Genomic DNA, 26940 nt, shown 5'->3' on the forward strand with positions numbered 1-26940 from the left:
GGTACGGGTACTTCCTGTATATAGCTCCACATTGATCTGGTACTGGCACTCCCCGTATATATCTCCACATTGATCTGGTACTCCCTCTATATATCTCCACATTCATCTGGTAATCCCTGTATGTAGCTTCACATTGATCTGGTACTCCCTGTATATATCTCCACATTGATCTGGTACTGGTACTCCCTGTATATAGCTCCACATTGATCTGATAGTTCCTGTATATATCTCCACATTGATCTGGTACTGGTACTCCCTGTATATATCTCCACATTGATCTGGTACTAGTACTTCCTGTATATATCTCCACATTGATCTGGTAATGGTTCTCCCTGAATATCTCCACATTGATCTGGTACTGGTTCTTCCTGTATCTAGCTCCACATTGATCTGGAACTGGTTCTCCCTGTATATATCTCCACATTGGTCTGATAATGGTAATTCCTGTATCTATCTCCACATTGATCTGGTAATGGTTCTCCCTGAATATCTCCACATTGATCTGGAACTGGCACTCCCTGTATATATCTCCACATTGATCTGGTACTCCCTCTATATATCTCCACATTGATCTGGTAATCCCTGTATGTAGCTTCACATTGATCTGGTACTCCCTGTATATATCTCCACATTGATCTGGTACTGGTACTCCCTGTATATAGCTCCACATTGATCTGATAGTTCCTGTATATATCTCCACATTGATCTGGTACTGGTACTCCCTGTATATATCTCCACATTGATCTGGTACTGGTCCTCCCTGTATATTTCTCCACATTGATCTGGTACTGGTACTCCCTATATATATCTCCACATTGATCTGGTACTGGTCCTCCCTGTATATTTCTCCACATTGATCTGGTACTGGTACTCCCTATATATAGCTCCACATTGATCTGGTACTGGTACTTCCTGTATATATCTCCACATTGATCTGGTAATGGTTCTCCCTGAATATCTCCACATTGATCTGGTACTGGTTCTTCCTGTATCTAGCTCCACATTGATCTGGTACTCCCTGTAAATAGATGCACATTGATCTGGTACTCCCTGTATATAGCTCCACATTTATCTGGTACTCCCTGTATATATCTCCACATTGATCTGGTACTGGTACTCCCTGTCCTTAGTTCCCAATATACAGTGCCTTGCGAAAGTATTCGGCCCCCTTGAACTTTGCGACCTTTTGCCACATTTCAGGCTTCAAACATAAAGATATAAAACTGTATTTTTTTGTGAAGAATCAACAACAAGTGGGACACAATCATGAAGTGGAACGACATTTATTGGATATTTCAAACTTTTTTAACAAATCAAAAACTGAAAAATTAGACGTGCAAAATTATTCAGCCCCTTTACTTTCAGTGCAGCAAACTCTCTCCAGAAGTTCAGTGAGGATCTCTGAATGATCCAATGTTGACCTAAATGACTAATGATGATAAATACAATCCACCTGTGTGTAATCAAGTCTCCGTATAAATGCACCTGCACTGTGATAGTCTCAGAGGTCCGTTAAAAGCGCAGAGAGCATCATGAAGAACAAGGAACACACCAGGCAGGTCCGAGATACTGTTGTGAAGAAGTTTAAAGCCGGATTTGGATACAAAAAGATTTCCCAAGCTTTAAACATCCCAAGGAGCACTGTGCAAGCGATAATTTTGAAATGGAAGGAGTATCAGACCACTGCAAATCTACCAAGACCTGGCCGTCCCTCTAAACTTTCAGCTCATACAAGGAGAAGACTGATCAGAGATGCAGCCAAGAGGCCCATGATCACTCTGGATGAACTGCAGAGATCTACAGCTGAGGTGGGAGACTCTGTCCATAGGACAACAATCAGTCGTATATTGCACAAATCTGGCCTTTATGGAAGAGTGGCAAGAAGAAAGCCAGTTCTTAAAGATATCCATAAAAAGTGTTGTTTAAAGTTTGCCACAAGCCACCTGGGAGACACACCAAACATGTGGAAGAAGGTGCTCTGGTCAGATGAAACCAAAATTGAACTTTTTGGCAACAATGCAAAACGTTATGTTTGGCGTAAAAGCAACACAGCTGAACACACCATCCCCACTGTCAAACATGGTGGTGGCAGCATCATGGTTTGGGCCTGCTTTTCTTCAGCAGGGACAGGGAAGATGGTTAAAATTGATGGGAAGATGGATGGAGCCAAATACAGGACCATTCTGGAAGAAAACCTGATGGAGTCTGCAAAAGACCTGAGACTGGGACGGAGATTTGTCTTCCAACAAGACAATGATCCAAAACATAATGCAAAATCTACAATGGAATGGTTCAAAAATAAACATATCCAGGTGTTAGAATGGCCAAGTCAAAGTTCAGACCTGAATCCAATCGAGAATCTGTGGAAAGAACTGAAAACTGCTGTTCACAAATGCTCTCCATCCAACCTCACTGAGCTCGAGCTGTTTTGCAAGGAGGAATGGGAAAAAAGTTCAGTCTCTCGATGTGCAAAACTGATAGAGACATACCCCAAGCGACTTACAGCTGTAATCGCAGCAAAAGGTGGCGTTACAAAGTATTAACTTAAGGGGGCTGAATAATTTTGCACGCCCAATTTTTCAGTTTTTGATTTGTTAAAAAAGTTTGAAATATCTAATAAATGTCGTTCCACTTCATGATTGTGTCCCACTTGTTGTTGATTCTTCACAAAAAAATACAGTTTTATATCTTTATGTTTGAAGCCTGAAATGTGGCAAAAGGTCGCAAAGTTCAAGGGGGCCGAATACTTTCGCAAGGAACTGTATCTGGTACTATTTGTATATAGCTCCACATTGATCTGGTTCGCCCTGTATATATCTCCACATTGATCTGGTACTGGTACTCCCTGTCTATAGCTCTACATTGATCTGGTTCTCCCTGTATATATCTCCACATTGATCTGGTACTGGTACTCCCTGTATCTATCTCCACATTGATCTGGTACTGGTACTCCCTGTCTATAGCTCCACATTGATCTGGTACTCCCTGTATATAGCTCCACATTGATCTGGTACTCCCTGTATATAGCTCCACATTGATCTGGTACTCCCTGTATATAGCTCTACATTGATCTGGTACTCCTTGTATATAGCTCTACATTGATCTGGTACTCCCTGTATATAGCTCTACATTGATATGGTACTCCCTGTATATAGCTCCACATTGATCTGGTACTCCCTGTATATAGCTCTACATTGATCTGGTACTCCCTGTATATAGCTCCACATTGATCTGGTAATCCCTGTACATAGCTCCACATTGATTTGGTACTGGTACTTCCTGTATATAGCTCCACATTGATTCTGTACTGGTACTCCCTGTATATAGCTCCACATTGATCTGGTACTGGTACTGTCCATCCAACCTCACTGAGCTCGAGCTGTTTTGCAAGGAGGAATGGGAAAAAAGTTCAGTCTCTCGATGTGCAAAACTGATAGAGACATACCCCAAGCGACTTACAGCTGTAATCGCAGCAAAAGGTGGCGTTACAAAGTATTAACTTAAGGGGGCTGAATAATTTTGCACGCCCAATTTTTCAGTTTTTGATTTGTTAAAAAAGTTTGAAATATCTAATAAATGTCGTTCCACTTCATGATTGTGTCCCACTTGTTGTTGATTCTTCACAAAAAAATACAGTTTTATATCTTTATGTTTGAAGCCTGAAATGTGGCAAAAGGTCGCAAAGTTCAAGGGGGCCGAATACTTTCGCAAGGAACTGTATCTGGTACTATTTGTATATAGCTCCACATTGATCTGGTTCGCCCTGTATATATCTCCACATTGATCTGGTACTGGTACTCCCTGTCTATAGCTCTACATTGATCTGGTTCTCCCTGTATATATCTCCACATTGATCTGGTACTGGTACTCCCTGTATCTATCTCCACATTGATCTGGTACTGGTACTCCCTGTCTATAGCTCCACATTGATCTGGTACTCCCTGTATATAGCTCCACATTGATCTGGTACTCCCTGTATATAGCTCTACATTGATCTGGTACTCCCTGTATATAGCTCTACATTGATCTGGTTCTCCCTGTATATATCTCCACATTGATCTGGTACTGGTACTCCCTGTATCTATCTCCACATTGATCTGGTACTGGTACTCCCTGTCTATAGCTCCACATTGATCTGGTACTCCTTGTATATAGCTCTACATTGATCTGGTACTCCCTGTATATAGCTCTACATTGATCTGGTACTCCCTGTATATAGCTCTACATTGATATGGTACTCCCTGTATATAGCTCCACATTGATCTGGTACTCCCTGTATATAGCTCTACATTGATCTGGTACTCCCTGTATATAGCTCCACATTGATCTGGTAATCCCTGTACATAGCTCCACATTGATTTGGTACTGGTACTTCCTGTATATAGCTCCACATTGATTCTGTACTGGTACTCCCTGTATATAGCTCCACATTGATCTGGTACTGGTACTCCCTGTATATAGCTCCACATTGATCTGGTACTGGTACTTCCTGTATATATCTCCACATTGATCTGGTACTGGTACTCCCTGTATATAGCTCCACATTGATCTGGTACTTCTTGTATATATCTCCACATTGATCTGGTACTGGTACTTCCTGTTTATATCTCCACATTGATCTGGTACTGGTACTCCCTGTATATATTTCCACATTGATCTGGTACTGGTGCTTCCTGTATATATCTCCACATTGATCTGGTACTGGTACTTCCTGTATATATCTCCACATTGATCTGGTACTGGTACTTCCTGTATATATCTCCACATTGATCTGGTACTGGTACTTCCTGTATATATCTCCACATTGATCTGGTACTCCCTGTATATATCTCCACATTGATCTGGTACTCCCTGTATATATCTCCACATTGATCTGGTACTGGTACTCCCTGTATATATCTCCACATTGATCTGGTACTGGTACTTCCTGTATATATCGCCACATTGATCTGGTACTCCCTGTATATATCTCCACATTGATCTGGTACTCCCTGTATATATCTCCACATTGATCTGGTACTGGTACTTCCTGTATATATCTCCACATTGATCTGGTACTCCCTGTATATATCTCCACATTGTTCTGGTACTCCCTGTATATATCTCCACATTGATCTGGTACTCCCTGTATATATCTCCACATTGATCTGGTACTCCCTGTATATAGTTCCACATTGATCTGGTACTGGTACTCCCTGTATATATCTCCACATTGATCTGGTACTCCCTGTATATATCTCCACATTGATCTGGTACTCCCTGTATATATCTCCACATTGATCTGGTACTCCCTGTATATATCTCCACATTGATCTGGTACTTCCTGTATATAGCTCCACATTGATTCTGTACTGGTACTCCCTGTATATAGCTCCACATTGATCTGGTACTGGTACTCCCTGTATATAGCTCCACATTGATCTGGTACTGGTACTTCCTGTATATATCTCCACATTGATCTGGTACTGGTACTCCCTGTATATAGCTCCACATTGATCTGGTACTTCTTGTATATATCTCCACATTGATCTGGTACTGGTACTTCCTGTTTATATCTCCACATTGATCTGGTACTGGTACTCCCTGTATATATTTCCACATTGATCTGGTACTGGTGCTTCCTGTATATATCTCCACATTGATCTGGTACTGGTACTTCCTGTATATATCTCCACATTGATTTGGTACTGGTACTTCCTGTATATAGCTCCACATTGATTCTGTACTGGTACTCCCTGTATATAGCTCCACATTGATCTGGTACTGGTACTCCCTGTATATAGCTCCACATTGATCTGGTACTGGTACTTCCTGTATATATCTCCACATTGATCTGGTACTGGTACTCCCTGTATATAGCTCCACATTGATCTGGTACTTCTTGTATATATCTCCACATTGATCTGGTACTGGTACTTCCTGTTTATATCTCCACATTGATCTGGTACTGGTACTCCCTGTATATATTTCCACATTGATCTGGTACTGGTGCTTCCTGTATATATCTCCACATTGATCTGGTACTGGTACTTCCTGTATATATCTCCACATTGATCTGGTACTGGTACTTCCTGTATATATCTCCACATTGATCTGGTACTGGTACTTCCTGTATATATCTCCACATTGATCTGGTACTCCCTGTATATATCTCCACATTGATCTGGTACTCCCTGTATATATCTCCACATTGATCTGGTACTGGTACTCCCTGTATATATCTCCACATTGATCTGGTACTGGTACTTCCTGTATATATCGCCACATTGATCTGGTACTCCCTGTATATATCTCCACATTGATCTGGTACTCCCTGTATATATCTCCACATTGATCTGGTACTGGTACTTCCTGTATATATCTCCACATTGATCTGGTACTCCCTGTATATATCTCCACATTGTTCTGGTACTCCCTGTATATATCTCCACATTGATCTGGTACTCCCTGTATATATCTCCACATTGATCTGGTACTCCCTGTATATAGTTCCACATTGATCTGGTACTGGTACTCCCTGTATATATCTCCACATTGATCTGGTACTCCCTGTATATATCTCCACATTGATCTGGTACTCCCTGTATATATCTCCACATTGATCTGGTACTCCCTGTATATATCTCCACATTGATCTGGTACTTCCTGTATATAGCTCCACATTGATTCTGTACTGGTACTCCCTGTATATAGCTCCACATTGATCTGGTACTGGTACTCCCTGTATATAGCTCCACATTGATCTGGTACTGGTACTTCCTGTATATATCTCCACATTGATCTGGTACTGGTACTCCCTGTATATAGCTCCACATTGATCTGGTACTTCTTGTATATATCTCCACATTGATCTGGTACTGGTACTTCCTGTTTATATCTCCACATTGATCTGGTACTGGTACTCCCTGTATATATTTCCACATTGATCTGGTACTGGTGCTTCCTGTATATATCTCCACATTGATCTGGTACTGGTACTTCCTGTATATATCTCCACATTGATCTGGTACTGGTACTTCCTGTATATATCTCCACATTGATCTGGTACTCCCTGTATATATCTCCACATTGATCTGGTACTCCCTGTATATATCTCCACATTGATCTGGTACTGGTACTCCCTGTATATATCTCCACATTGATCTGGTACTGGTACTTCCTGTATATATCGCCACATTGATCTGGTACTCCCTGTATATATCTCCACATTGATCTGGTACTCCCTGTATATATCTCCACATTGATCTGGTACTGGTACTTCCTGTATATATCTCCACATTGATCTGGTACTCCCTGTATATATCTCCACATTGTTCTGGTACTCCCTGTATATATCTCCACATTGATCTGGTACTCCCTGTATATATCTCCACATTGATCTGGTACTCCCTGTATATAGTTCCACATTGATCTGGTACTGGTACTCCCTGTATATATCTCCACATTGATCTGGTACTCCCTGTATATATCTCCACATTGATCTGGTACTCCCTGTATATATCTCCACATTGATCTGGTACTCCCTGTATATATCTCCACATTGATCTGGTACTTCCTGTATATAGCTCCACATTGATTCTGTACTGGTACTCCCTGTATATAGCTCCACATTGATCTGGTACTGGTACTCCCTGTATATAGCTCCACATTGATCTGGTACTGGTACTTCCTGTATATATCTCCACATTGATCTGGTACTGGTACTCCCTGTATATAGCTCCACATTGATCTGGTACTTCTTGTATATATCTCCACATTGATCTGGTACTGGTACTTCCTGTTTATATCTCCACATTGATCTGGTACTGGTACTCCCTGTATATATTTCCACATTGATCTGGTACTGGTGCTTCCTGTATATATCTCCACATTGATCTGGTACTGGTACTTCCTGTATATATCTCCACATTGATCTGGTACTGGTACTTCCTGTATATATCTCCACATTGATCTGGTACTCCCTGTATATATCTCCACATTGATCTGGTACTCCCTGTATATATCTCCACATTGATCTGGTACTGGTACTCCCTGTATATATCTCCACATTGATCTGGTACTGGTACTTCCTGTATATATCGCCACATTGATCTGGTACTCCCTGTATATATCTCCACATTGATCTGGTACTCCCTGTATATATCTCCACATTGATCTGGTACTGGTACTTCCTGTATATATCTCCACATTGATCTGGTACTCCCTGTATATATCTCCACATTGTTCTGGTACTCCCTGTATATATCTCCACATTGATCTGGTACTCCCTGTATATATCTCCACATTGATCTGGTACTCCCTGTATATAGTTCCACATTGATCTGGTACTGGTACTCCCTGTATATATCTCCACATTGATCTGGTACTCCCTGTATATATCTCCACATTGATCTGGTACTCCCTGTATATATCTCCACATTGATCTGGTACTCCCTGTATATAGCTCCACATTGATCTGGTACTGGTACTCCCTGTATATATCTCCACATTGATCTGGTACTCCCTGTATATATCTCCACATTGATCTGGTACTCCCTGTATATAGCTCCACATTGATCTGGTACTGGCACTCCCTGTATATATCTCCACATTGATCTGGTACTCCCTGTATATATCTCCACATTGATCTGGTACTGGTACTCCCTGTATATATCTCCACATTGATCTGGTACTCCCTGTATATATCTCCACATTGATCTGGTACTCCCTGTATATATCTCCACATTGATCTGGTACTCCCTGTATATATCTCCACATTGATCTGGTACTGGTACTTCCTGTATATATCTCCACATTGATCTGGTACTCCCTGTATATATCTCCACATTGATCTGGTACTGGTACTCCCTGTATCTATCTCCACATTGATCTGGTACTCCCTGTATATATCTCCACATTGATCTGGTACTCCCTGTATATATCTCCACATTGATCTGGTACTGGTACTCCCTGTATATATCTCCACATTGATCTGGTACTCCCTGTATATATCTCCACATTGATCTGGTACTTCCTGTATATATCTCCACATTGATCTGGTACTTCCTGTATATATCTCCACATTGATCTGGTACTCCCTGTAAATAGATCCACATTGATCTGGTACTCCCTGTATATATCTCCACATTGATCTGGTACTCCCTGTATATATCTCCACATTGATCTGGTACTCCCTGTATATATCTCCACATTGATCTGGTACTTCCTCTATAATCAGTACTGTAGCTCCATGTTAATATTTTTCTTTTCATTATTATTATTTAACTCTGCATCGTTGGGAAGGGCTTGTCAGCAAACATTTCACGGTCAAATCTACAGTATACCCGTTGTATGTTACTAATAACATTTTATTTTGATATGATTTATCTCTCTCTTTCTTTCTCTCTCCCCCTGTCATTTCTCTGTAGTTGCTCTGTGTTCCTACTGGATCAAGTCAGCCATGAGCTGGTTGCCAAGGTTTTTGATGGGGGCGTGGTCAGTGATGATGAGGTAAAACACACATCTAGAACTTTTCTGTTTGATATTGATGATTATGATGATGATGAAGACTAAGACTAAGATTTTTAAGATGGTCTCTGTGTGTGTGTGTGTGTGTGTGTGTGTGTGCGTGCGTGCGTGCTTGCTTTTGTGCGTGCGTGCGTGCGTGCGTGCGTGCGTAGAAGGAGTTCCGTATCCCTGCAGACCAGGGTATAGCGGGTCATGTAGCTATGACTGGGCAGATCCTGAACATTAAGGATGCGTACTCCCACCCTCTGTTCTACCGAGGAGTGGACGACAGCACCGGGTTTAGAACACGGAACATCCTCTGCTTCCCCATCAAGGACGAGAACAACGGTGACAACTGAACTAACACTACACTGGAGTAAACAACTGAACTAACACTACACTGGAGTAAACAACTGAATTAACACTACACTGGAGTAAACAACTGAACTAACACTACACTGGAGTAAACAACTGAATTAACACTACACTGGAGTAAACAACTGAATTAACACTACACTGGAGTAAACAACTGAATTAACACTACACTGGAGTAAACAACTGAATTAACACTACACTGGAGTAAACAACTGAATTAACACTACACTGGAGTAAACAACTGAATTACAATACACTGGAGTAAACAACTGAATTAACACTACACTGGAGTAAACAACTGAATTAACACTACACTGGAGTAAACAACTGAATTAACACTACACTGGAGTAAACAACTGAATTTACACTACACTGGAGTAAACAACTGAATTAACACTACACTGGAGTAAACAACTAAACTAACACTACACTGGAGTAAACAACTGAACTAACACTACACTGGAGTAAACAACTGAATTAACACTACACTGGAGGATAGAACTGAACTAACACTACACTGGAGTAAACAACTGAATTAACACTACACTGGAGTAAAGAACTGAACTAACACTACACTGGAGTAAACAACTGAATTAACACTACACTGGAGTAAACAACTAAACTAACACTACACTGGAGTAAACAACTGAATTAACACTACACTGGAGTAAACAACTGAATTAACACTACACTGGAGTAAACAACTGAATTTACACTACACTGGAGTAAACAACTGAACTAACACTACACTGGAGTAAACAACTGAATTTACACTACACTGAAGTAAACAACTGAATTTACACTACACTGGAGTAAACAACTAAACTAACACTACACTGGAGTAAACAACTGAATTTACACTACACTGGAGTAAACAACTGAATTAACACTACACTGGAGTAAACAACTGAATTTACACTACACTGGAGTAAACAACTGAACTAACACTACACTGGAGTAAACAACTGAATTTACACTACACTGAAGTAAACAACTGAATTTACACTACACTGGAGTAAACAACTGAATTAACACTACACTGGAGTAAACACCTGAACTAACACTACACTGGAGTAAACAACTGAATTTACACTACACTGGAGTAAACAACTGAACTAACACTACACTGGAGTAAACAACTGAATTTACACTACACTGGAGTAAACAACTGAACTAACACTACACTGGAGTAAACAACTGAATTTACACTACACTGGAGTAAACAACTGAACTAACACTACACTGGAGTAAACAACTGAATTTACACTACACTGAAGTAAACAACTGAATTTACACTACACTGGAGTAAACAACTAAATTAACACTACACTGGAGTAAACACCTGAACTAACACTACACTGGAGTAAATAACTGAATTTACACTACACTGGAGTAAACAACTGAACTAACACTACACTGGAGTAAACAACTGAATTTACACTACACTGGAGTAAACAACTGAATTAACACTACACTGGAGTAAACACCTGAACTAACACTACACTGGAGTAAACAACTAAACTAACACTATACTATAGTTAACAACTGAACTAACACTACACTATAGTTAACAACTGAACTAACACTCCACTGGAGTAAACAACTGAACTGACACTACACTGGAATAAACAATTCGATACACAGGACAGCTCCTGGAGTGAGGAGCTGCTCTCTACCTCTATGCTGCTCCATCTCTCATCTTTCTCTCTTTCTCTCTCTCACAATTACATTTCCATTTCAATTCAAGGGGCTTTATTGTCATTGGAAACATACACTCCCGTTCAAAAGTTTGGGGTCACTTTGAAATTACCTTTTTGTCCATTAAAATAACATCAAATTGATCAGAAATACAGTGTAGACATTGTTAATGATAATGCTCAGAATGGCCAGAAACAAAGAACTTTCTTCTGAAACTCGTCAGTCTATTCTTGTTCTGAGAAATGAAGAATATTCCATCTGAGAAATTGAGAAACAGACGCCTCACAAGTCCTAATCTGGCAGCTTCATTAAATAGTACCCGCAAAACACAAGTCTCAACGTCAACAGTGAAGAGGCGACTCCGGGATGCTGGCCTTCTAGGCAGAGTTGCAAAGAAAAAGCCATATTTCAGACTGGCCAATAAAAGAAAAGATTAAGATGGGCAAAAGAACACAGACACTGGACACTGCTGGCCTTCTGCCTAGAAGGATCCCGGAGTCGCCTCTTCACTGTTGATGTTGAGACTTGTGTTTTGTGGGTACTATTTAATGAAGCTGCCAGTTGAAGACTTGTGAGGCGAGGCGTCTGTTTCTCAAACTAAACATCCTAATGTACTTGTCCTCTTGCTCAGTTGTGCACCGGAGCCTCCCACTCCTCTTTCTATTCTGGTTAGAGCTAGTTTGTTCTGTGAAGGGAGTAGTACTCAGTTTATACCAGATCTTCAATTTATTGGCAATTTCTCACATGGAATAGCCTTAATTTCTCTGAACAAGAATGTTCTTTGTTTCTGGACATTTTGAGCCTGTAATCAAACCCACAAATGCTGATGCTCCAGATACTCAACTAGTCTAAAGAAGGCCAGTTGTATTGCTTCTTTAATCAGAACAACATTTTTCAGCTGTGCTAACATATTTGCAAAAGCGTTTTCTAATGATCAATTAGCCTTTTAAAATTATAAATTTGGATTAGCTAACACAACGTGCCATTGGAACACAGGAGTGATGGTTGCTGATAATGGGCCTCTGAGATATTAGATATTCCATAAATAATGTACAGTTTCCAGCTACAGTAGTCATTTACAACATTAACAATGTCTATACTGTATTTCTGATCAATTTGATGTTATTTTAATGGACAAAAAATTAAAAAACAAGGACATTTCTAAGTGACCCCAAACTTTTGAACGGTAGTGTATGTTTACATTGCCAAAGCAAGTGAAATAGATAATAAACAAAAGTGAATTAAAAATACAAAATTAACAGGTCTAAATTACACTTTTAGAAGTTCCGAAATATATTTTACGTCATATTAACTACAAAAGGGAAAATAAATAAACATAAATTTGGGTCGTATTTACAATGGTGTTTGTTCTTCACTGGTTGCTCTCTTTCTTTCTCTCTCTCTTTCTCATGCTCTTCCTCTCTTTGTCTCTCTCTCTCTCTCTCTCTTTCTCTCTCTCTTTCTCTCTCTCTCTCTCTCTCTCTCTCTCTCTCAGAGGTTATTGGGGTGGCTGAGTTGGTCAATAAGACTAATGGACCATGGTTTAACCGCTTCGATGAGGACCTGGCCACTGCTTTCTCCATCTACTGTGGAATCAGCATCGCACACGTGAGTCAGACAGACCATCTAAAGAGACATAATAACCGCTGACCTCTGACACTCTAGTCATGACTGAGTCACAAAATGTGTTTTAAGGAGTAGGATAAGATACAGTAGGATGTTAGGGCCCTGTTGCTGTGGTGTGTATTTAGTTGTCGTTGACTGACTGGTCTCTCGTTTGTGTTTAGTTTCTCCTGTGTAATAATGTGGTTGACTGACTAGTCCCTCCTGTATAATAATGTGGTTGACTGACTGGTCTCTCCTGTATAATAATGTGGTTGACTGACTGGTCTCTCCTGTATAATAATGTGGTTGACTGACTGGTCCCTCCTGTATAATAATGTGGTTGACTGACTGGTCTCTCCTGTGTAATAATGTGGTTGACTGACTGGTCTCTCCTGTGTAATAATGTGGTTGACTGACTAGTCCCTCCTGTATAATAATGTGGTTGACTGACTGGTCTCTCCTGTATAATAATGTGGTTGACTGACTGGTCTCTCCTGTGTAATAATGTGGTTGACTGACTAGTCCCTCCTGTATAATAATGTGGTTGACTGACTGGTCTCTCCTGTATAATAATGTGGTTGACTGACTGGTCTCTCCTGTGTAATAATGTGGTTGACTGACTGGTCCCTCCTGTATAATAATGTGGTTGACTGACTGGTCTCTCCTGTGTAATAATGTGGTTGACTGACTAGTCCCTCCTGTATAATAATGTGGTTGACTGAGTGGTCTCTCCTGTGTAATAATGTGGTTGACTGACTAGTCCCTCCTGTATAATAATGTGGTTGACTGATGGGTCTCTCCTGTGTAATAATGTGGTTGTGGTTGACTGACTGGTCTCTCCTGTGTAATGATGTGGTTGACTGACTGGTCTCTCCTGTGTAATGATGTGGTTGACTTACTGGTCTCTCCTGTATAATAATGTGGTTGACTAACTGGTCTCTCCTGTATAATGATGTGGTTGTGGTTGACTGACTGGTCTCTCCTGTGTAATAATGTGGTTGACTGACTGGTCTCTCCTGTATAATGATGTGGTTGTGGTTGACTAACTGGTCTCTCCTGTGTAATGATGTGGTTGTGGTTGACTAACTGGTCTCTCCTGTGTAATGATGTGGTTGACTGACTGGTCTCTCCTGTGTAATAATGTGGTTGACTGAGTGGTCTCTCCTGTGTACTGATGTGGTTGTGGTTGACTGACTGGTCTCTCCTGTGTAATAATGTGGTTGACTGAGTGGTCTCTCCTGTGTACTGATGTGGTTGACTGACTGGTCTCTCCTGTGTAATGATGTGGTTGTGGTTGACTGACTGGTCTCTCCTGTGTACTGATGTGGTTGTGGTTGACTGACTGGTCTCTCCTGTGTAATGATGTGGTTCTGGTTGACTAACTGGTCTCTCCTGTGTAATGATGTGGTTGACTGACTGGTCTCTCCTGTGTAATAATGTGGTTGACTGAGTGGTCTCTCCTGTGTGATAATGTGGTTGACTGACTGGTCTCTCCTGTATAATAATGTGGTTGACTGACTGGTCCCTCCTGTATAATAATGTGGTTGACTGACTGGTCTCTCCTGTATAATAATGTGGTTGACTGACTGGTCTCTCCTGTGTAATAATGTGGTTGACTGACTAGTCCCTCCTGTATAATAATGTGGTTGACTGACTGGTCTCTCCTGTATAATAATGTGGTTGACTGACTGGTCTCTCCTGTGTAATAATGTGGTTGACTGACTGGTCCCTCCTGTATAATAATGTGGTTGACTGACTGGTCTCTCCTGTGTAATAATGTGGTTGACTGACTAGTCCCTCCTGTATAATAATGTGGTTGACTGAGTGGTCTCTCCTGTGTAATAATGTGGTTGACTGACTAGTCCCTCCTGTATAATAATGTGGTTGACTGATGGGTCTCTCCTGTGTAATGATGTGGTTCTGGTTGACTGACTGGTCTCTCCTGTGTAATGATGTGGTTCTGGTTGACTAACTGGTCTCTCCTGTGTAATGATGTGGTTGACTGAGTGGTCTCTCCTTTGTAATAATGTGGTTGACTGAGTGGTCTCTCCTATATAATAATGTGGTTGACTGAGTTGTCTCGCCTGTGTAATGATGTGGTTGTGGTTGACTGACTGGTCTCTCCTGTGTAATGATGTGGTTCTGGTTGACTAACTGGTCTCTCCTGTGTAAAGATGTGGTTGACTGAGTGGTCTCTCCTGTGTAATAATGTGATTGACTGACTGGTCTCTCCTGTGTAATAATGTGGTTGACTGAGTGGTCTCTCCTGTGTGATAATGTGGTTGACTGAGTGGTCTCTCCTGTATAATAATGTGGTTGACTGAGTGGTCTCTCCTGTGTAATAATGTGGTTGACTGAGTGGTCTCTCCTGTGTAATAATGTGGTTGACTGAGTGGTCTCTCCTGTGTAATAATGTGGTTGACTGACTGGTTTCTCCTGTGTAACAATGTGGTTGACTGACTGGTTTCTCCTGTGTACTGATGTAGTTGTGGTTGACTGACTGGTCTCTCCTGTGTAATAATGTCGTTGACTGACTGGTTTCTCCTGTGTACTGATGTGGTTGTGGTTGACTGACTGGTCTCTCCTGTGTAATGATGTGGTTCTGGTTGACTGACTGGTCTCTCCTGTGTAATGATGTGGTTCTGGTTGACTAACTGGTCTCTCCTGTGTAATGATGTGGTTGACTGAGTGGTCTCTCCTGTGTAATAATGTGGTTGACTGAGTGGTCTCTCCTATATAATAATGTGGTTGACTGAGTTGTCTCTCCTGTGTACTGATGTGGTTGTGGTTGACTGACTGGTCTCTCCTGTGTAATGATGTGGTTGTGGTTGACTGACTGGTCTCTCCTGTGTAATGATGTGGTTGTGGTTGACTGACTGGTCTCTCCTGTGTAATGATGTGGTTGACTGAGTGGTCTCTCCTGTGTAATAATGTGGTTGACTGACTGGTCTCTCCTGTGTAATGATGTGGTTGTGGTTGACTGACTGGTCTCTCCTGTGTAATAATGTGGTTGACTGACTGGTCTCTCCTGTGTAATGATGTGGTTGTGGTTGACTGACTGGTATCTCCTGTGTAATGATGTGGTTGTGGTTGACTGACTGGTCTCTCATGTGTAATGATGTGGTTGTGGTTGACTGACTGGTCTCTCCTGTGTGTTCAGTCTCTTCTGTATAAGAAGGTCCATGAGGCTCAGTTCAGATCCCACCTGGCCAACGAGATGATGATGTACCACATGAAGGTGAAACACACATACTAACCCACACAGCACACACACACACACACACACACACACATCCAGTGCAGCAGTAATGTGATTGTGTGTGTGTGTGTGTGTGTGTGTGTGTGTGTGTGTGTGTGTGTGTGTGTGTGTGTGTGTGTGTGTGTGTGTGTGTGTGTGTGTGTGTGTGTGGGCGTGTGGGCGTGTGTGTGTGTGGGCGTGTGTGTGTGCGTGCGTGTAGGTGTCAGCAGAGGAGGTGACCCAGCTGTTGGTAACTGGGCTGGAGCCAGTGGAAGAGATTCATCCCTTATTCGCTGAGTTCACCTACACACCCCGTTCACTACCTGACGACAACACACCCATGGTAATACAGAGGGACAGAGGAAGAGTGTGTGTGTTTACGTGCACATCCATAGAGATGCATAGTTTCAGTTTCAAGTTTTAAATGTCACATGCACAAGTACAGCGAAATGCCTTTTCTTGCAACCCCCACAATGCAGTAATCAATAACAATGTGATACAAACAAATAACAAGGTAGAACAAAAACACACAAGATATAAAAATAAAAATAAGAAATAAGAAGATCTAGATAAAGTAAGTAAGCGTAGTATTTACAGGGTCAGTTCCAGTACTGTATTTACAATGTGCAAGGATACTGGATCGATAGAGAACTCAACTTGGAAATAACCTGTTTTAGCATGGACATTGCCATTGAGGGCTTCCACCATTTTAAAGTAGGCGATTCCTATGTGTTGGGAGTAAATCAGCCAATGAACAGGGCATTGCATTTTTCTTCTGATTGGGTGCTATAGTTTGTAAATGGCTTTACTACCGCCATCTAGTGGCCACAACAAATTAATGACATGATTTGGTTCAGGATTTGATATCTGCAGGTGGTAGTAAATCACCAATATGAGCTTTACACTTTTTTCAAATATAAAATAAGAAAGTTGACTACTTTAAAATGGAGGTAGCCTCAAAGACGCACCCATTCTGTCACAGATCCTATAATGGTGTAGACACAAAGATAAGACCTCTTTCCATCTCTATGTGCACATCCAACAATCTTCCTCATAATAACACAGTTTTGACCAATACGAGTAAAACTGATTTGGGGAGTATCCAGCCAGATGAACACAGTTCCTGTGTCTGATCTCTTCCCCTCCTGTGTGTCCAGGGCATCCTGAGTATGTTTGAGGACATGGGCTTCATCAACGCCTATAAGATTGACCTGCACACTCTGGCCAGGTACCTTTCACTCTCTCTCTTTCTCTCCAGTCCACTCACTGTCTGTGTGTCTGAAGAGGTAGCTATGGTGATGAAGTGGTTGTTATGTTGATTGATTGTGTGGTTGTCATGGTTTCAGGTTCTGTCTGATGGTAAAGAAGGGTTACAGAGATCCTCCCTATCACAACTGGACACACGCGTTCTCGGTCTCTCACTTCTGTTATCTCCTCTACAAGAACCTGGGCCTGGCCAACTACCTGGAGTAAGTAGACATACTACACCATGTAGCATATACCCTATACCCTATACCCTAACCCTACATAATACACCATCTGCCTTATACCCTAACCCTACATAATACACCATCTACCCTATACCCTAACCCTACATAATACACCATCTGCCCTATACCCTAACCCTACATAATACACCATCTGCCCTATACAATAACCCTACATAATACACCATCTGCCCTATACCCTAACCCTACATAATACACCATCTACCCTATACCCTAACCCTACATAATACACCATCTGCCTTATACCCTAACCCTACATACTACACCATCTACCCTATACCCTAACCCTACATAATACACCATCTGCCCTATACAATAACCCTACATAATACACCATCTACCCTATACCCTAACCCTACATAATACACCATCTGCCTTATACCCTAACCCTACATACTACACCATCTACCCTATACCCTAACCCTACATAATACACCATCTGCCTTATACCCTAACCCTACATACTACACCATCTACCCTATACCCTAACTCTACATATTATACCCTAACCCTACATAATACACCATCTACCCTATACCCTAACCCTACATAATACACCATCTGCCCTATACCCTAACCCTACATAATACACCATCTGCCCTATACAATAACCCTACATAATACACCATCTACCCTATACCCTAACCCTACATAATACACCATCTACCCTATACACTAACCCTACATAATACACCATCTGCCCTATACCCTAACTCTACATATTATACCATAACCCTACATACTATACCAACTACCCTATACACTAACCCTACATACTATACCAACTACCCTATACATTAACCCTACATACTATACCATCTACCCTATACCCTACATACTACACCATCTACCCAATACACTAACCCTAGATTCTATACCATCTGCCCTATACACTAACCCTACATACTATACCATCTACCCTATACCCTACATACTACACCATCTACCCTATACACTAACCCTACATAATACACCATCTGCCCTATACCCTAACTCTACATATTATACCATAACCCTACATACTATACCAACTACCCTATACACTAACCCTACATACTATACCATCTACCCTATACACTAACAATACATAATACACCATCTGCCCTATACCCTAACTCTACATATTATACCCTAACCCTACATACTATACCAACTACCCTATACACTAACCCTACATACTATACCATCTACCCTATACACTAACCCTACATACTATACCAACTACCCTATACACTAACCCTACATACTATACCATCTACCCTATACCCTAACCCTACATACTATACCATCTACCCTATACCCTACATACTACACCATCTACCCTATACACTAACCCTACATACTATACCATCTACCCTATACCCTACATACTACACCATCTACCCTATACACTAACCCTACATACTATACCATCTACCCTATACCCTAACCCTACATACTATACCAACTACCCTATACACTAACCCTACATACTATACCATCTACCCTATACACTAACCCTACATAATACACCATCTGCCCTATACCCTAACTCTACATATTATACCCTAACCCTACATACTATACCATCTACCCTATACACTAACCCTACATACTATACCATCTACCCTATACCCTACATACTACACCATCTACCCAATACACTAACCCTAGATTCTATACCATCTGCCCTATACACTAACTCTACATATTATACCATAACCCTACATACTATACCATCTACCCTATACCATACATACTACACCATCTACCCAATACACTAACCCTAGATTCTATACCATCTGCCCTATACCCTAACTCTACATATTATACCATAACCCTACATACTATACCATCTGCCCTATACACTAACCCTACATACTATACCATCTACCCTATACCCTACATAATACACCATCTACCCTATACACTAACCCTACATAATACACCATCTGCCCTATACCCTAACTCTACATATTATACCATAACCCTACATACTATACCAACTACCCTATACCCTAACCCTACATACTATACCATCTACCCTATACACTAACCCTACATAATACACCATCTGCCCTATACCCTAACTCTACATGTTATACCCTAACCCTACATACTATACCATCTACCCTATACACTAACCCTACATACTATACCATCTACCCTATACCCTACATACTACACCATCTACCCAATACACTAACCCTAGATTCTATACCATCTGCCCTATACACTAACCCTACATACTATACCAACTACCCTATACACTAACCCTACATACTATACCATCTACCCTATACCCTAACCCTACATACTACACCATCTACCCTATACACTAATCCTACATAATACACCATCTGCCCTATACCCTAACCCTACATAATACACCATCTGCCCTATACCCTAACCCTACATAATACACCAACTACCCTATACACTAACCCTACATACTATACCAACTACCCTATACACTAACCCTGCATACTATACCATCTACCCTATACACTAACTCTACATACTATACCATCTACCCTATACCCTAACTCTACATATTATACCCTAACCCTACATACTATACCAACTACCCTATACACTAACCCTACATACTATACCAACTACCCTATACACTAACCCTACATACTATACCAACTACCCTATACACTAACCCTACATACTATACCATCTACCCTATACCCTAACCCTACATACTACACCATCTACCCTATACACAAATCCTACATAATACACCATCTGCCCTATACCCTAACCCTACATAATACACCATTTGCCCTATACACTAACCCTACATAATACACCATCTGCCCTATACCCTAACTCTACATATTATACCATAAGCCTACATACTATGCCATATACCCTATACCCTAACCCTACATACTATACCAACTACCCTATACACTAACCCTACATACTATACCATCTACCCTATACACTAACCCTACATACTATGCCATCTACCCTATACCCTAACTCTACATATTATACCCTAACCCTACATACTATACCAACTACCCTATACACTAACCCTACATACTATACCATCTACCCTATACACTAACCCTACATACTATACCATCTACCCTATACCCTACATACTACACCATCTACCCAATACACTAACCCTAGATTCTATACCATCTGCCCTATACACTAACCCTACATACTATACCAACTACCCTATACACTAACCCTACATACTATACCATCTACCCTATACCCTAACCCTACATACTACACCATCTACCCTATACACTAATCCTACATAATACACCATCTGCCCTATACCCTAACCCTACATAATACACCATCTGCCCTATACCCTAACCCTACATAATACACCAACTACCCTATACACTAACCCTACATACTATACCAACTACCCTATACACTAACCCTGCATACTATACCATCTACCCTATACACTAACTCTACATACTATACCATCTACCCTATACCCTAACTCTACATATTATACCCTAACCCTACATACTATACCAACTACCCTATACACTAACCCTACATACTATACCAACTACCCTATACACTAACCCTACATACTATACCAACTACCCTATACACTAACCCTACATACTATACCATCTACCCTATACCCTAACCCTACATACTACACCATCTACCCTATACACAAATCCTACATAATACACCATCTGCCCTATACCCTAACCCTACATAATACACCATTTGCCCTATACACTAACCCTACATAATACACCATCTGCCCTATACCCTAACTCTACATATTATACCATAAGCCTACATACTATGCCATATACCCTATACCCTAACCCTACATACTATACCAACTACCCTATACACTAACCCTACATACTATACCATCTACCCTATACACTAACCCTACATACTATGCCATCTACCCTATACCCTAACTCTACATATTATACCCTAACCCTACATACTATACCAACTACCCTATACACTAACCCTACATACTATACCATCTACCCTATACCCTACATACTACACCATCTACCCAATACACTAACCCTAGATTCTATACCATCTACCCTATACCCTATACACTACATACTATTCCATCTACCCTATACACTAACCCTACATACTGTACCATATACCCCATACACTAACCCTAGATACTACACCATCTACCCTATACCCTAAATACTATACCCTAACCCTACATACTATACCCTATACCCTACATACTATACCATATACCCTATACATTAACCCTACATACTATGCCATATACCCTATACACTAACCCTGCATACTATGCCATATACCCTATACCCTAACCCTACATACTATAGCATCTACCAAATACTCTAACCCTACATACTACACCATCTACCCTATACCCTAACCCTACATACTATACCATCTACCCTACATACTATACCATCTAACCTATACCCTAACCCTACATACTACACCCTATACCCTACATTCCTCACCCTATCTCCTCTACAGGAATCTGGGCCTGGCCAACTACCTGGAGCTAGTAGAAACCCTGGCACCCTTTTTCCTATAATCTACATACTAAACCCTATAACCCTACAGTCTAACCTCATACCCCTCCCTCTCTGTCTGTAGGAATATAGAGATCTTTGCTCTCTTTGTCTCCTGTATGTGTCATGACCTGGACCACCGTGGGACTAACAACTCCTTTCAAGTGGCCTCAGTAAGACACCACACACACACACACACACACACACACACACATACACATACACACACATACACACACACACACACATACACGCACACTCAAATGCACACGTACAGTGCATTCGGAAAGTATTCAGACCCCTTGACTTTTTTCACATTTTGTTACATTATTAGACATTTTAGCAAATGTATTCAAAATAAAAAACAGAAATACCTTATTTGTGTAGTATTCAGACCCTTTTCTATGAGACTCGAAATTGAGCTCAGGTGCATCCTGTTTCCATTGATCATCCTTTAGATGTTTCTACAACTTGATTGGAGTCCACCTTCGGCAAATTCAATTGATTGGACATTATTTGGAAAGGCAAACACCTGTCTATATAAGGTCCCACAGTTGACAGTGCATGTCAGAGCAAAAACCAAGCCATGAGGTCAAAGGGACAGGATTGTGTCGAGGCACAGATCTGGGGGAAGGGTACCAAAAAATGTCTGCAGCATTGAAGGTGCCCAAGAACACGTTGGCCTCCATCATTCTTAGATGGAAGAAATTTGGAACCACCAAGACTCTTCCTAGAGCTGGCCGCCTGGCCAAACTGAGCAATCGGGGGAGAAGGGCCTTGGTCAGGGATGTGACCAAGAACCCAATGGTCACTCTGACAGAGCTCCAGAGAACCTTTGTGGAGATGGGAGAACCTTCCAGAAGGACAACAATCTCTGCAGCACTCCACCAATCAGGCCTTTATGGTAGACTGGCCAGACGGAAGCCACTCCTCAGTAAAAGGCACATGACAGCCTGCTTGGAGTTTGCCAAAAGGCACCTAAAGGACTCTCAGACCATGAGAAACAAGATTCTCTGGTCTCATGATTCCAAGACTGAATACCAAGCGTCATTTCTGGAGGAAACCTGGTACCATCCCTATGGTGAAGCATGGTGGTGGCAGCATCATGATGTGGGGATGTTTTTCAGCGGCAGGGACTGGGAGACTAGTCAGGATAGAGGAAAAGATGAATGGCGCAAAGTAGAGAGAGAGATTGTTGGTGAAAACCTGTTCCAGAGCGCTCAGGTCCTCAGGCTGGGGCGAAGGTTCACCTTCCAACAGGACAACGACCCTAAGCACACAGCCAAGACAATGCAGGAGTGGCTTCGGGACAAGTCTCTGAATGTCCTTGAGTGGCCCAGCCAGAGTTCAGACTCGAACCTGATCAAACATCTCTGGAGAGACCTGAAAATAGTTGTGCAGTGACACTACACATCCAACCTGACAGAGCTTGAGAGGATCTACAGAGAAGAATGGGACAAACTCCCCAAATACAGGTGTATATAGAATACTCAAGACTTTAATCGCTGCCAAATGTGTTTCAACAAAGTACTGGGTAAACGGTCTGAATACTTACAGTACTAGTCAAAAGTTTGGACACACCTACTCATTCAAGGGTTTTTCTTTATTTTTACTATTTTCTACATTGTAGAATTATAGTGAAGACATCAAAACTATGAAGTAACACATATGGAATCATGTAGTAACCAACAAAGTGTTAAACAAATCAAATATATTTTAGATTCTTCAAAGTAGCCACCCTTTGCCTTGATGACAGCTTTGCACCCTCTTGGCATTCTCTCAACCAGCTTGAAGAGGTAGTCTGGGCCTTTTTAATACATTTTTAATAGATTTGCAAAACTGTTTTTTCTTTGTCATTATGGGGTATTGTGTGTAGGGGGCGCGACTTAATACATTTTATAAAAAGTCTGTAACGTATCAAATGTGTAAAAAGTCAAAGGGTCTGAATAGTTTCTGAATTCACTGTACATGTAGGCACAGCCTGGAAAACAGCCCTCACACACACAACCTCGCTCAACACACATACAGGGATAGCCCCGGTAACACTTGTCCAACACACAGTAGGAAAAGTCAAGGAAAGACTGTGGTTAGACAAGGGTAGTACACTTCAGTAATTACAGCAGCATAGAGAGCAGGTCTATCTATGGAACAACGTGTTCTGTCTTCCTCCTCTACAGCAATCTGTCCTGGCTGCCCTCTACAGCTCAGAGGGCTCTGTGATGGAGGTAAAAACACACACATTTATCTCTGGGACTATAGTGGCACCTAGTGGCCATCCTTTAACTTCCTATCCCATAATAACCTGTGTTTTTTTTCCCACAGCGACACCACTTTGCCCAAGCCATAGCCATTCTGAACACCCACGGCTGCAACATCTTCGACAAGTTCTCCAGAAAGGTTTGTTTCTCTCCAGCCTGGGATCCCACACTGCTGTTGTGTTGTGTTAACAGGACACCCAGGACTGTTATAAGTTGTGTTTCTGTGTGTGTATGTGTGTGTGTGTGTTGTGTTAACAGCACTGTAACATAACTAAGTTATATGGTAATTATGGGTGTTATCACCAGTAAAATACTCTGAAACATATTACTGTAGCATACTGTAAATGATGGTGCATTGTGGGAAAATGTTGTAGGTGGGAAAATAATTGCTATATTTCGAATGGTCCTGTAATTCCACCCCACAGAATACACTACCGTATCTTTGGGGCGCCAAAAACCTTTTGACCACTAGTGGGCGCATGACATTGTTGTTTCTGGCTCATTAACATATTTTGTTGCATTCCTTGTAAGAGGATTTAATGTGTATTTCATGGTGAGTCAGAATGCTGTACCAATTTAACTTTTATGTGGTTGTAGTGTCCCATCAATTTAAATATATCGGAGACAGATTGGAGTGGCAGCTAGTCGTAAACCTTAAATGGTTGAGCATTTTGCCATGTCATTTTGCCTTGTAGTCGCTGCCAGTTTGGAATCCTTTGTTAAGGCCTCTAGAAGTGCAAGTGATTTAAAACGCCAGATATTCAATAATGTATTGTAATGTGGAAACACGTTACCTAGTATCAAGTCTGCTTGCACCAATCCCTTGTAATTACAGAAAAATGCTGTGAAATACAAACCTTTCCCCTCAATGAATTTCCTTAATCTATCCATTCTTTCTGATTGTGGTGGCATTTACTTCATTACAGAGTACCTTCTTTTCATACCATATTTACAGTGGGGCAAAAAAGTATTTAGTCAGCCACCAATTGTGCAAGTTCTCCCACTTAAAAAGATGAGAGAGGCCTGTAATTTTCATCATAGGTACACTTCAACTATGACAGACAAAATGAGAAGAAAAAAATCCAGAAAATCACATTGAAGGATTTTTTATGAATTTATTTGCAAATTATGGTGGAAAATAAATATTTGGTCACCTATAAACAAGCAAGATTTCTGGCTCTCACAGACCTGTAACGTCTTCTTTAAGAGGCTCCTCTGTCCTCCACTCGTTACCTGTATTAATGGCACCTGTTTGAACTTGTTATCAGTATAAAAGACACCTGTCCACAACCTCAAACAGTCACACTCCAAACTCCACTATGGCCAAGACCAAAGAGCTGTCAAAGGACACCAGAAACAAAATTGTAGACCTGCACCAGGCTGGGAAGACTGCAATAGGTAAGCAGCTTGGTTTGAAGAAATCAACTGTGGGAGCAATTATTAGGAAATGGAAGACATACAAGACCACTGATAATCTCCCTCGATCTGGGGCTCTACGCAAGATCTCACCCTGTGGGGTCAAAATGATCACAAGAACGGTGAGCAAAAATCCCAGAACCACACCGGGGGGACCAAGTGAATGACCTGCAGTGAGCTGGGACCAAAGTAACAAAGCCTACCATCAGCAAGGGCATTGAAGATGAAACGTGGCTGGGTCTTTCAGCATGACAATGATCCCAAACACACCGCCCGGGCAAAGAAGGAGAGGCTTCGTAAGAAGCATTTCAAGGTTCTGGAGTGGCCTAGCCAGTCTCCAGATCTCAACCCTATAGAAAATCTTTGGAGGGAGTTGAAAGTCTGTGTTGTCCAGCAACAGCCCCAAACATCACTGCTCTAGAGGAGATCTGCATGGAGGAATGGGCCAAAATACCAGCAACAGTGTGTGAAAACCTTGTGAAGACTTACAGAAAACGTTTGACCTCTGTTATTGCCAACAAAGGGTATATAACAAAGTATTGAGATAAACTTTTGTTATTGACCAAATACTTATTTTCCACCAGAATTTGCAAATTAATTCATTAAAATTCCTACAATGTGATTTTCTGGATTTTTTTTCTCATTTTGTCTGTCATAGTTGAAGTGTACCTATGATGAAAATTACAGGCCTCTCTCATCTTTTTAAGTGGGAGAACTTGCACAATTGGTGGCTGACTAAATACTTTTTTGCCCCAGTGTATATTACAGTATTTTACTTGCCGTCGAGCTGCCTGTCAGATACTGATACACAGTGAGGAAACCCAGGACTATTATAGGCTGTG

The 26940-nt window shown here is 41.2% G+C and overlaps 1 protein-coding gene across 5 annotated transcripts in view; it reads left to right on the top strand.

Moving 5' to 3' along the window:
* LOC110536894 (cGMP-dependent 3',5'-cyclic phosphodiesterase) overlaps positions 1 to 26940 on the top strand; it is a 401529-nt gene that overhangs the window by 371751 nt on the left and 2838 nt on the right. For all 5 annotated transcript variants that reach the window (XM_090223966.1, XM_090223968.1, XM_090223970.1 and 2 more), the window contains 10 exons: positions 9408 to 9489; positions 9660 to 9834; positions 13055 to 13167; positions 16325 to 16402; positions 16623 to 16745; positions 17560 to 17630; positions 17749 to 17871; positions 22510 to 22597; positions 24602 to 24649; positions 24747 to 24821. In XM_090223966.1, the coding sequence (XP_090080092.1) occupies positions 9408 to 9489; positions 9660 to 9834; positions 13055 to 13167; positions 16325 to 16402; positions 16623 to 16745; positions 17560 to 17630; positions 17749 to 17871; positions 22510 to 22597; positions 24602 to 24649; positions 24747 to 24821 (976 nt within the window). The remainder of the gene's footprint in view (positions 1 to 9407; positions 9490 to 9659; positions 9835 to 13054; positions 13168 to 16324; positions 16403 to 16622; positions 16746 to 17559; positions 17631 to 17748; positions 17872 to 22509; positions 22598 to 24601; positions 24650 to 24746; positions 24822 to 26940) is intronic.

Source organism: Oncorhynchus mykiss, chromosome 27 (assembly GCF_057628025.1).
Source record: "Oncorhynchus mykiss isolate SJ-2025 chromosome 27, ASM5762802v1, whole genome shotgun sequence".
In the NCBI taxonomy this organism is placed as follows: domain Eukaryota; kingdom Metazoa; phylum Chordata; class Actinopteri; order Salmoniformes; family Salmonidae; genus Oncorhynchus; species Oncorhynchus mykiss.